General features: G+C 30.7%; 1 protein-coding gene across 1 annotated transcript; it reads right to left on the reverse strand.

Moving 5' to 3' along the window:
• Positions 1–4,609: 4,609 nt before the first annotated feature.
• Positions 4,610–10,447, reverse strand: LOC131171337 (ankyrin repeat-containing protein NPR4-like). The gene is made up of 7 exons (XM_058131182.1): positions 10,339–10,447; positions 8,979–9,565; positions 8,433–8,863; positions 8,159–8,275; positions 6,635–6,691; positions 5,846–6,315; positions 4,610–5,659 (listed from the first exon to the last, which is right to left on the reverse strand). The coding sequence occupies exons 3-7, from the start codon at positions 8,494–8,496 to the stop codon at positions 4,961–4,963; spliced, it is 1,407 nt and encodes a 468-aa protein (XP_057987165.1). The 5' UTR covers positions 8,497–8,863; positions 8,979–9,565; positions 10,339–10,447; the 3' UTR covers positions 4,610–4,960.
• Between the last annotated feature and the right edge of the window lie 3,514 nt (positions 10,448–13,961).

Raw genomic sequence — 13,961 nt, forward strand, 5'->3', positions numbered from 1 at the left:
ATTGAGTGGAACTCTTGATCAGATTAGAATTGAGGAAATTAACACTATAAATAGGAGAATGATGAAAAAGATTATTTGGCTTTAGCCCATAGAGTGAGGCTGTCACCTATTGTAGAGAGAGGTTTTGCCAATTGCTAAGGATTTGGCTCTGTCCATTGATGGGGGGCACTTGCCCATTGCAGTGGAGAGAGGCTTTGGCCTAAGGTAGAGTAAGGACATAGAATTCAAGAGGAAGGAATTCTTGTCTATTGGTGAGAGGGCTCTTACTCATATAGTCGAAGGCACCATTTGTGGTATAGTGTTGTAATAGTAAATATATTGGGTTATGTCTAGAGGAGAATGAGAGGTACTAACTAATATATTTACTATGAGCAGTTTGATGTACTGTGGATCTCTTAGGTGTAATTGGGTTGATTGGTAGTATAGTTATGAACTTGTAATGATGATTTATTTATTAATGATAGTGGAAGATGGCACGCCCGTTAAGATAACCCTATGTTGAGAGGGTGAACCACGTAAATATTGATATTTTGTGTATTTGTTTTGCTTCTTTGCAGTTTATATGCTTCGGCAAGGCACAACAGTAAGGAAGCACAATGGTTAGGTATAGTAGCAGATAAAGGAGAAAAAATATAATGTATCTTATACAAGCGCAATTACTTCTTTAATCTATGGGTCCCGTATGACACAATGTGTAGAAGAAAAACAAACAATGAGATTTGAATGAGTAAGCAATTGTCCTAAGATAACAAATTGTATTTAAAATTTTAAAAATAGAAAACATTTGTCAATTTCAACTTAGGATGCAAAAACTACAAATTGTCTAGATCCATTAAGTAGGTATATGGATTTATTATTTATGAAAGTATGGTCAGAATCAAAAAGAGGTTGCTAAGATATCATCTGTGTTGAAGCACCTGTATCAATGATACACTCACCCTTACAAGTATTCTAAGAACCAAGTAAACCATAGTTTGTGGCCATACCACCCTATCCAGGAAATCCAGAAAATTATAGGCAGTCATCAACATTCATATTATCCTTCATATATTTGGCCACCTCCTATTGCACAGCATTGGCAAATTCTTTCCACTCGTCTTTTTTCTTATCAATTCTAGAGTCCTCCAATGGTGTATCTTGTACAGCCACATTCACCTGGGGTTTATTATTCTTCTTTTGCTTGAATTCTTGAAACCACTTGGGATAATCATTTAGCTTCAAACAAGCATCACACAAATGTCTAGATTTGTGACAATAAGTGCAATATCGATCCTCTTTCTTCTTCTCTTTCTTCACCTCTACTGGTTTATTATTCCCAAAATCCTTTTTCACAAATTTTCCTTTAGCAACCCATAGCCTATTATCGCCCATATCAATAACAGTTTGATGCATCTCCCTTTGTTTCTCCATACATAGAGCCAGTGAATAGGCCTTACTAGCATTCGGCGAGGGATCCATTAGCAAGATTTTGTTCCTCACATGATCACAATGATCTCTAAGCCCCATAAAAACTAGATCATCTTATCATCTTGATCATATTTTGCCATAGCTTTTGAAGCACTGCAGGTGCAAGCTCCACAAGTGCAATCGAAAGAAGGCTTTAAACATTGTAACTTATCCCACAACTTCTTTAATTGAGTAAAATACATCATTAGAGTCACATTTCCTTGTGCAAAAGAACTAATCTCCCATTTTATATTATAAAGGGCCATGGCTGTCCACATACGTTTGTGCCAACTCACTCCGCAAATCCCTAGATGTGGTGACATACAAGAATGCATCTACCAAGTCTTTTTAGATAGTATTCAAGATCCAAGAAAAAACCATACAATCCCCTCATTTCCATCTTGGTAATTCAATCCATTTAGAGGTGCACTTACCAACATTAATCCAGGATTATCAGAATTTTGCAATTGAAGTGCCTCCTCCATAGCTTTAGTCATCGAAAGATCGCTTGAAATTCTAGATTCCATGATCTCAACTTGCGTACTTAGATTTTAGATGCATAGTGCAAGAAAAAACAGATCTTACTTCTCTGATCAATTGAACCAGAGTAGCAATATTAGATCCAAAATCTAGATGTAAGAAGAAAACTATCTATGCAAGAAATAACACTCTGATAACATGATGAACATATGAGGGAAAACAGGCAATGAGAGAATGCAAAATCATATTGATTGATAACTTCTCGCGAGTTTATACACAAATACAATGAGTTGTATAGATGTAACAAACTCTATAACCTCCTCATTCTAGCTCAACTTTATCCTAACCGAATAACCATGTGCCAAACAACCTTCTCCCGCCAAATATAACTTATATATCCTATAGCGTTTGATGAAATGACTAATCATCCAGCAATAGCTAAGGTTTCCAGGTCTGGTTAGGGTTTGTTTCCCTAATTTACTGCTATTTTCTTATGCGGGGTCTAATTGCTTAATTCTTTTGGTTGGTTATTTTGGAATTTTCATTCTCAAACTCCTAATTTTCTGCTATGCTGGGTTCATATCAGCTATTTATCTCCTAATAATTGCCACAAAAGTTGCAAGTTCAAGTAATTTTGAATTTATGAGTTGTGGTGTTATTTGATATGGGGCAGCATTGAACGTTTTGTTTCCTCTTGCTGCAAATTCCTACTGCCACAAAAGGTTCAGGAGATTTTATAAATTGCAGACTTTGTCACATTAGCTAGCTTCTTTAGCCGCATGAGGTGTCCTTATGAATTGTGATCAGCTCCTTCTAGGTTTCGATTTGTTTTGCTTGCAGTCCCTATTTTGTCTTGTTTTGTTTTGTCCTAGAATGTGTTGCCCCATCCAGCTCTTAGGGATTATCTTGCGCTTTGATTCCCTATTTTCTTAGTTTGGCATTTAACCTATTTTGCTTCCTTAGATTTTTTTAATAAAATAAACTCTTTGCTTAAAAAAAAATGCTTTTTAGTAGGATCCCATGAGCAATAAGTTGCCCATGTAACTTAGAATTCAAGGTAGCAATAAGAGCATGATACTCGCTTCCAATATTACGATAGATAATCACATTGAATTCAGCTATAGAAATTACACACCCGCAATAGCCAAATCATCAGCCAAAGCTTTAGCTTTTTGAAGATATTGAGATGCAAACAAATCATTTAACTCTTGTAATTCAATGTTCAATTGTAAATGTCGGTTTTGAGATACAGAACCAAGAGCATTAACAAGAGCATTCTAGACTTCATTGGAAGAGAATAAACTGATTATATAAGGAAATGCTTCTTCAGGTAATGAAGAGATAAGCCATGACAGTAATAATTGATCCTTTTGGTACCAGGTAGTATATTCAAGATTGGGAATAAGTTGGGATTGGTTGAGGAGGCAATTTTCTAAGGTGGGGTAACAAGTGTGCCATCAATGTATCCCTTCAAATTTTGATAATTCAATAAAGAAGAAACTGTCTTCGATGCTAAGTAATTATTAGCATTAAGCTTAATAGAAAAGGGGTGATGGGTGGTGGCAGGTTGAGAGGTAAGTGAGTTTATTATGGCAAGTGTGAGTTGAGATGAAGTGGACATTTTAACTGGGACAGGCTCTTGGATCAGTAAAGCTTTCTGATATCACGTTACAATAGCAAATGATGAAAATGGTTTATTGCTGTTGGAAAAAATCAGAAGAGAAAGGGAGAAGGAAATCATCTTCAACAAAGACAAAAACTTCAAACATTAACATAATAGAAAAAAGATTGAAGATAAAGAATAAAACACATATTTCATTACTTAAAAACAGAACATTCAAAAAAACATTAATAAAAATTTCTTTTTCTTCTTCTTCATATTTTTCTCTCACAACTCACTCCCTTACTCTCTACACACTCTCTGCTCACAGCACACACACAACACACATAAACTTCTCAAAGCTCTAGCGTTCTTCCTTTTTATAGGTAAATGAATGCCTTTTACAAGTTAATAACACTTAAACAAACTTCCTCTTATTCTTACTACAAACATGGAGAGCCATTCCTTCTTTAACTAACATATTACGTTAAGAAATTTCTAGTAGCAAAATATCTCACTTTCCAACACTCCCTCTTGAATGAAACTCATGGACTTTCAACAATAAATTCACAAAGTTTTGCAGTTTATAGACATGCATGGTTCCTTCAAACAAGTTTTCAGCAGTTTATGGGCATGCACAAGTCCCTTCTAATAAGATTTAATTTCTATAGTTTAGATACTTGCAGGTCTCTTCAACAAAGTTATTCTACAGTTTATGGACACGCCAGTACGTTCAAGCAAATTCTCAGCAACAAACTTTCAAGAAAACAACAATCATTCAAAGCTTTTCATGGTGGAGAAAACATACTTGATAACAACCATACTTCATTTTAACAAAAACAACAATAAATGATTTGAAATAGGCTCTCAAAGATTATTTTAGCTCTAATACCATTTGTTGGTAAAAAAATAGAAGAGAGAGGGATGTGGAAATCATCTTTAACAAAGACAAAAGTTTCAAAAACAAAACATTTACAAAAACAATAAAACAAAACATTTTTCTTCTCCTTTTTCATTTTTTCTCTCACAGATTACTCCCTCACTCTTTGAGCGCTCTCTGCTCACAGCACACATACAACACACATACACGTCTCAAAGCTCTAGCACTCTTCCTTTTTATTGGCAAAGGAATGCCTTTTACAAGTTAATAAACACACACCTAACACTTAGACAAATTTCCTTTAATTCTTCCGACAAACATGGAAAGCCATTCCTTTTTGAACTAACACATTACATAAAAAATTTCCAACAGCAAAATATCTCACTTTCCAATAGTTGTGCATTGAACAACACAAGTACAAAGCTTTTATAGTACAAAATTATAGCTGATAGAAACAACAGATGACTATATGAAACTATGTGATCAAATACAACAAACAAACTAATCTTTATAACTGAAACAGGGATAAGAATCTAACACTCTTATAATAACTATCAATGTTGCTTTCTTGCTCGGGATTGAGAAAACATTCCAAAGCAAGGAAGAATTTTCCAAGCTGTTTCAAAAGCATCTTGTATTAGTGTCCGATATAGATGGATTTGTAATATTGTGAATACCGATACAGGAAAGAAAGCAGCAATGGAAATGAGACTTGTTGTCCATTCTTTCTCAGAACGAATGACTAGTAATATGGTGGCACCGAATGCAAGCATGGCACTAATCACCGAGAAGAAGAGCAAAATGAAGCCAAAATTAAGTTTCCAAGGGATAGAGCGACGAAAATCATCAAATTCAAATGGAGAAGTGAGGATGGAGAGGAAAGCCACAACTGAAGTTAGGGAGAACGCTAAGGCAATCACATCCATGACGGTGAAAAATATGAAATAAGGAGCACGTAGGAAAACAGGAAAGCCCCTTTCATTAACACCTCCAGGTACAGTGTAGGCAGCAGCAAAAACAACAGTGGCAACAAGGGCAGCAACAGTAGAGCATGACTGAGAGGTTTCCTTAATCCATGTCTGCGCTTCTTCAAGTTGTTTTTTGTGCGTCAATTCAAAGAGCATTCTTGGAGTCAAAGGATTTTTGAATTCCTCTTTTGCAATCACACGCGCAAATTTTAGCCCATTTTGGCACTCTTTACTCATTTTTGCTCGAAGCAAGGGATAGTAAGAGGGAACAACCGACTTCACACGCTGCATAGAGATATGTATATATGAAGAGTTCCTCAATCAGTAATAATAATAATAATAATAATAATAATAATAATAATAATTGAGCAGAATGGGAGCTGTATGTTGATTCTTAATTAGATGAAAGTGACAAACGGATTTATGTAGCAAAGATGTAAAGGATAATAGTGGGAGAGGAGAGGGGCTCACATCAAACCACTGTAACTCTTCTTGTAGTTGGAGTGCAGGACCGGGCTTGGTGCCTCCAGTGTAGTGCTTGGTGTCCGCAACAAGGTGCAGCAAGGTGTTACCATCATCATCAATTTTCCGAGCCATCTTATCCCATGACATTCCCTTATCTTTTAACAGGTCGAAAATCTCCTCGCGTCTGTACATCACAGCCCAATGCAATATGCTCTGACCTTTATTGTTACGAAGGTCCACATAATACTGAGGAATCGCATCAATAATTTCACTGACAATCTCTAGTATTCCTGTCTTAATTGCGATAAACAAAGGGGATGGCCTCCCTGAAGTTAATAAGGGAATTCTACTCCAGTTAAATTGATCTGAATCAAATTCTTCCACCCAAACAGTATTCCTTATTAACCTCTTGGCAAGTTGCAAAGCAAATTTGTGCTTTCTCTTCTCTTCCCATATTCTTCCCGCTACTGGGCATCCTAGATATCAATGTTGGATCCAAAAAATTTGTTAGTTGTGCATATATATAATTTTATTTTAATTTTAAAATATAATTTTAAGCCAAACTTTATTATTAAAAATTAATTTCAAGAAAAATTTAACTTAAAGCACTTAACAAAGCTCGAATTCAAATCCCAGTGCACCTCTAATTTTTATTTTGATAATTAAATAAAAATTTAAAAATTTAAAATATATAGAATTATAAAATGTAAAATATTAAAAAAACAAACCATTAGATTTAGAAACAAAATATACTTGTAATGCAAATTTTGCTTTAGAGAGAGAGAGAGAGAGAACCTTCAATGATTTTGCGAGTCAATCGTCTGGCACATTTTGATTCTCTCAAATGAGCCACTAATCAAACAAAACGATAAAGTTAAAGTAATAATTGTTTTCTTTAAATCATCAATTATATTATAATAAAGTTAAATACGAATGACAATCAATAAATAAACACAGATTGAACATATTTTTAGAGTTGTAAATGTATGCTTGCGCTTCGACAAGTCTATGCTTTTTTATTATTATTACATTTACGTTTAATCTTTTATTACTTTCAAACTATACTCAGAAAAATTATAATGTAAATTATTTGGAATTTTATTTTTTATATTAAAAATAAAGAAAATAAATTTTATGAATTCAACTATTGTTTAACATATATTATGCTCTATTTTATTAGATGCTGGATGCAATTATTAGCCTTATAATATACATTTTTTTAAGAAAAAAAAGTTATATTTTGAGATTAAATTAGAAAATCAAATAAAAAAAAAATTAAAAGCACCAAGTGAACAATTTCTAAGTTAAATTTTTGAAGTTGATTATAAATTAGTAGTGCAAATATGCAGTTTAAATCATAATCAAATGTGGTAATTTTTATCCGATTTAATTTACTTGGTTTAAAGCGACATGTAATCCAATTAATTTACTTAATTTTAAACAAATTAAACTTAAATAACTTATAAATCTAAGAGGCAATTTGATAATTTATTTGATCCAACTCAAATTTTATTCAACTATTAAATAGATAAATTTTATTTTTAAAATAAAAATTTTATAAAAATAATTTTGTAAGTGACTCAAAAAGAAACCATGTAAATTGACCTAAAATTATTTTTATATAATAAAGGTGGTAAATTTTAACTCCATCCATTAGACTTAAAGCCACCAATAGTTCCTTTCAATTCATACAAAATTTAAATGACTTAAACTCGAATGAAAAATTGAGGATCGATTTAATAAACTTTTTGTGATCTAAGACTAACCCATTTGTATTGACATAATCAGCCCTAATTTTAATTAGAAAAATAAATTAAAAAAATGAATTTTTTAAAAAAAGATTAACATTTTTATTTGAGGATGAAATTTATTTTGTATACATAGCAATTGGATAGATAATCTGTAATTAAAAAATGGCCTGAATTCAAATAAGTACAATTCAATCCCTTGTTCACCTTTATCGCATAACGATCACGATATATATATGTATAATTGGAATGTAAAAATAACTTGTGTAGAAATATTGATATCATTCTTGATTTTCTGTTTTATATAGGCAAGCAAATGTCTTGGTTTTTGTTTTCCAAATTTCTTTCCTTTTTTGATAGAGAAATTAGGAAAGTGATAATCAAATATCAGATTCTATGAGATAAATAATAAACTTTTAGTTATTGAACTAAATTAGGCTAGGCTTATTTTTTAAATTTCAAAGAGCTTCAAAACAATGTCATAAATCAAGGAGAATGACAATAAATAATGTATTATCTTAATTAATTTAAATAAATTATTATTACATTATGAAGAAAAATAAGTCATTACCAAAGTTGTGGAATAAACTGCTTTCTGGATTGCATGTTTTGCCACTCTCCAAATCTTCCTGCAATCTTGAATCTGCCTCTTGATTGTCATTTTCTTCCACATCTATGCCGGGAATGCCTGTAATATATCAAATTAGTGTATCAAGATTCACATATTTTATGTAGTAGAGTTAATTTAGACAGCTATAAAATTATTAAACTTAAAATTCCACCTTGGAATAATGGATCTGGAGTTAAACAAATTAAATAATAACTCAGCTGGAAATGGAACATACAAAAGTAAACCAAGTATTCAAAAATGTTCCCCACGGTGTATCCACTCCAGAAAGCAGAAGGCATATCAGCGAGAACATGAAGAGCAGTTTTCCGAACAATCGGGCGACTTTCACCCTTCTCAAACTCTGAAACCTTGGGAGTTTCTTCCTTCGACGACTTTGCACTTATACTGCGCTCATCCTCGCTTTCCTCCTTTTTTCCTTTTAGTTGGGGCAGAGCTGTTGTCGGTGCAGACGGACGACTTTCACCCCATTCGACTCTGAAGTCGAGGGAATTTCTTCCCCCAACGACTTTTTTTTCTCCTTGTTTATCCTTTGCTGGGGCTCAGAAGTTTTCTGTGCAATCGTGCCTTCTTCATCCTCCGACACTGAAGTGGTGTCTTTCCACACTGTAAGTGATGCATCAAGATTAACCAACCACAAAGCAGTCTCTGCATGGGAAGACCAAATTGATTATATATAATTAGATTGTACACGAGTGAGTGCGTGCATGAATGAAGAGAGAGAGAGAGAGAGAGAGAGAGAGAGAGAGAGAGAGAGCGGAACCGAAGTGTTGTCCTTCCATGGCAATTTGAAGGATAGATTTCCCATCAACATATCTTTTTCTGCTATCCTTTGCTATCTTATTGAGAATTGTTTGTCCTTTATTTGTTATTTCAATCTGTCCTTCTTGACTCGCTAAGAACTTGACTATTTTTGTCCTACCAAATGCAGCAGCTGTAAACAGTGGGACCTCGCCGTCCACATTTTTAAGCCCAAGTAGCTTCTTTACTAGTTCTTTGTAGGGGCCATCGACCAGGAAGTTTATGACCTCAAAGTTTCCAACGATGGCAGCCTCGTGAAGAATATTGTTTTTCTCTTCGTTTTCCGTAAGGATGATATCCCGAACGGTATTTTCCGGAAATGCCCTAGAAGTGACAATTTCAAGAAGATCTTCAAATGGTTTCTTCTTTTTGCTGTTCAGTGCCAAGTGAAATACCCTATCACCATTGATATTCACCGGAGACAGCAGGTGCTCAGGACGACGCTTATAGTAATTAATCAACCCATCCCAGTTTCTATCCGAGATTGCGCAATAAACTTCTTTCATTTCTTCAAGCATATCCATGTGTCCTCGCTTTGTATTTCTTTGTCTGCATTGCATGAGCTAAAATTTTATTAGAAATTAGAGTTTTCAAAATAGAATTCTCAGTTTAGAATTAAAGAGTTTTTATTTTATTAGAAATTATTAAAATGAATGTGAATTTTCTAAATTGAAAGAATAAAAAATTCATTACAATTTCTCTTAATATACAATTTTATTTCTGTTATTTTAAATTAATAATTTTTTTTTATTTTGATAAAGATATATTATTAATAAAGAAAAGGTTGCAAAAGATAAAGTATATTATATAAAAAGAAAACAAATTACACTATATTTTGTAAGTGTGATGCAATATAATGTAATTATATTTTCTATTGAATCTTAATAAAAAATTTGATTGCATTACATTTTATTACAATTTACTAAACATAATCTTAATATGTATTTCACACTCAATAAATCAATAATTGCTATGTTTTATAAATACTTCATTCATATTTAATAAATAAATGACATGTATTTCTAAATTTCCCAAACCCGTAATGTATAATGTATTCTCATTTGTGTAATGTAATGCTATGAGTATAATAAAAAGAATATATTCTTAAAATGAATGTGAATAATTCTACAAAAGAGAAAATTGAGTCTTACCCATATATATGAGAAAATTCTTATTTAAATTCGATCTATTATGGACCAAAGATATATACATAAATATATGAGTTTTATCATATATATTGTATCTTGAATTAGCGATGAATAAAATTTAGACAAGAAAAATCCTCTCTATATATATATAAAAGCATATATGATAGGTGTTACCTTTCAGTAGCCATGTGAGGCTATGCTGACGGAGGCCAGAATAGCCGGAATGAATGCTCCTTTGCACAGACTAATCTCCGTAAAGAAATTAACAAGAAAACAAGCAATTGCTTCAATTAGTAAGTTAATTTGGGTAGCTCCTAGCATCTAAACTTATAGGGTACTCTTCATCGTGTAACATGTGGTGGATGCCATGGCGGTATCTTCACTTTGCTTGTTTAATTATAAAGTTAAAGATTACTAGCTTATAAAAAAAAAAAGTTAAAGCTTAATATATCATGATGAGGATACCAAATGTAAAGGTAACGTTATAATTTCTTTGCAGCTAATTATTAATCATTTTTTAATATTTTTATCTCTAAATTTTTCATAATGGTCTTGAAATTCTGTACCCTAAAACAATTGAGATGGATTATTTCACTTTATATAAGATTTCAAAAACTTCTTTATCTAAATTATCAAATGGAATGGTATTAGGAAAATGAATATAAGCGATACATGTATAGAGAGAAGTCCAAACTCATTGAGCCTCTAATTAAAAAGGTACATCATCTAATAATAATAATAATAATAATAATAATAATAATAATAATAATAAATGAGAGATAAATTTACAAACAGATAAAAATATTTTTTATTTTTTATGTTATTTATAATACTAAGTTAAATATTATAAAATAATTTTTGAAATATATATATATATATATATATATATATATATATATATATATATTGTCTTAATTTCTATTTTCATATTAGAATCTGAACTCTTTTCTTAAATAGATATAAAAAATTCATTAAAATTCAAAATTTTAATATCATTTAAGTATTAATATATTAGATTAAAAATAAAAGAGATAACTATAATAAAAATAAAAAACTTTTACAAAGAAAAATTTAATAAATGATATAAATATGGAAAAAGTTTTATTCTTGTTATGTGGTTTATTCATAAAATCTAAGGAATTCACGATATGATTTTTCAAATATAATTAACATTTTATAAATAAAATATTAAATATTAATAAAATAATCAGATAGTATGAATTAAATAATATAATATATATCCAATACTTTCATCAATATTATTTAATATACTTCTTTAAATATAATAATAACAATATCCAAGAATCAAAAGGAATCCATCACAGCATAATTTAAAGTTAGCTACGAAATGACACTTTGTCGGCATTTACTAACCAATTGCATTTGGTCTGTTTTTTTTTTTTTAATTTTTAAAATTTATTTATTATTTTCCTCTTCATAATTTAAAGTTAGCTACGAAATGACACTTTGTCGGCATTTACTAACCAATTGCATTTGGTCTTTTTTTTTTTTTTAATTTTTAAAATTTATTTATTATTTTCCTCTTTAATTTTAGTTACGGTATAATATTTTGTCGGTATTTATTAATTAATTTTATTTAATCAGTAATTTTATGTCATTTAAATTTTTTTTTTTAAATTTTTTCTTTAAATTTAGCTACGAACTGAAATTTTATCAGTAATTACCAATTAATAGTATTTTATTGGTAATTTTTTTTTTACATTTTTAAAATTTTACTTTTTAAATTTTTTCTTTAAATTTAATTACGAAATTATATTTAGTCAGTATTTATTAACTAATTGTATTTAATTAATAATTTTGCTTGCTATTTTAAAATAAAGAAAGGTTGATGACCTTTTAGCTAATCACTCCGATTTTTAAATCAGAAAATAAAAATTTGAAAATGAAAGAATAAGAGAATAATTTAATATTAATTTTTTGATAATATATATGTACCTGATCCCTCGTTACTTCGATTTAAGGAAAATTGTCATTACATCAATTACGAAGACAATATTGGTTTGACATCCCAAGATTATCTCTTAAAATTCCAGCTTGATCTACAATAATCGTTGCTATTGCTTGGTGTAGGTTTTGCTTGGCTTGTTGGGCAAGCAATTTGATTGCATCATCATTCAACTTATTGTCCAGTCTGGGTCTAGATTGAACTTGCTTTTGTTCAGCTCGAGACTGCTCAATTTAAGAGATTGAACAACCTTTCGGTCGATTTGGACTTCCTTACTGAGGTATTGATATTTTGACTAATACATTGGATATTTTGTTCTAAGACTGTTCGACTCGGGGTAGTATCAATTTTAAATTCTAATAAAAATAGAAATTAAGACTATTTTTTTTCATACACTAGGCAAAATTATTTTATAATATTTTATTTAATTTTATAAACAATACAAAAAATTAGAAATATTTTTATCCATATATAAATTTGTCCCCTCATTTATAATTTATATATTATTATTTTTTGCCCAAAGAAAAATAAATTAGCTAATGGATTTTAATTAGAGGCTCAACGATGAGTTTGGACTACTCTTTCTATATATATGACTTATGTTCATTTTTATAATACCATTCCATTTGATAATTTAATTAATATTTAGCAGATAAGGAAGTTTTTGAAATATTATATAAATTGACAATAATAGTAATCTATCTCAGTTGTTCATATATAATTTTAAGATCATTATTTAGAGATGAAAATATTAAAAAAATAATTCATAATTAGCTGTGAAGAAATTATGACATTACCTTTACATATGGTATATATCCTCATCACGATATAATAAGCTTCAACTTTATAAATTAAACAAGCAAAGTGAAGATACCACATGAAGAGTACCCTATAAATTCAGATGCAATGAGCTACCCAAATTAACTGATTCAAGCAATTACTTGTTTTCTTCTTAATTTCTTTGTGGAGATTAGTATGTGCATATGAGCATTCCGGCTATTCTGGCCGCCGTCAGCACAACAGCTTATCAAGGATACTGAAAGGTAACATCATCATATATGCTTGTAATTATACTAGATATATATTTGCTTAATTTCTGCTTAATCTCTTAAATACTTTTATTAAGTTGATTCTTCATTAATTAGTCAAATTAATTAAACTAATTTCTAACATGGTAATAAATTTAAAACTTCATGTCTCTTGCATTGGAGCAGAGCTGAGCTTAGAAATTAAGCATGGGAAGAAGTATAGTTCCTGAATTATTAGATTTAAAAGGACGTAACTATCAAAACTGGAGTGTTTGCATTAAAAACTATTTGATAGCTCATGATCTGTGGGACATAGTTGAAGCAAACACTGAACCTCCAAAAGAGGATGAGGTTGAATACAAGGCTTGGAGGAAAAAGAATGCTGCTGCTTTGCATGCTATTTTAATTTCCTGCTCATCAGACGTACTTTCTATCATTAGAGAAGTCAAATCTGCTAAATTTTGTTGGGATGCTTTGTTCGATGTGCTCAAGCCAGACTCAGAGACAGTTAATCAAAACCAAAAAAAGTCGCAGGCGAAGCGAAAGCCACGAATAAACATACGTTAATTCTTATAATTTGAAAATTAATTAAGGCTTTCACCATATATGGATGGATGAATAAGTAGAGATTAGGATACAGGTATAGAATTTTACTATGTGTGTTTAATTTCTACTTAATCTTTTCACCATTATTGTTATTATTATTATTATTATTATTTCTCAGAATCAAAAGAAGAAGTAGTTGAAATTTTAACTATATATTATGATGAAAGTTATGAAATGGGAGGAATACCTATTTCTTT

This window comes from Hevea brasiliensis, chromosome 12 (genome assembly GCF_030052815.1).
Source record: "Hevea brasiliensis isolate MT/VB/25A 57/8 chromosome 12, ASM3005281v1, whole genome shotgun sequence".
Taxonomy (NCBI): Eukaryota; Viridiplantae; Streptophyta; class Magnoliopsida; order Malpighiales; family Euphorbiaceae; genus Hevea; species Hevea brasiliensis.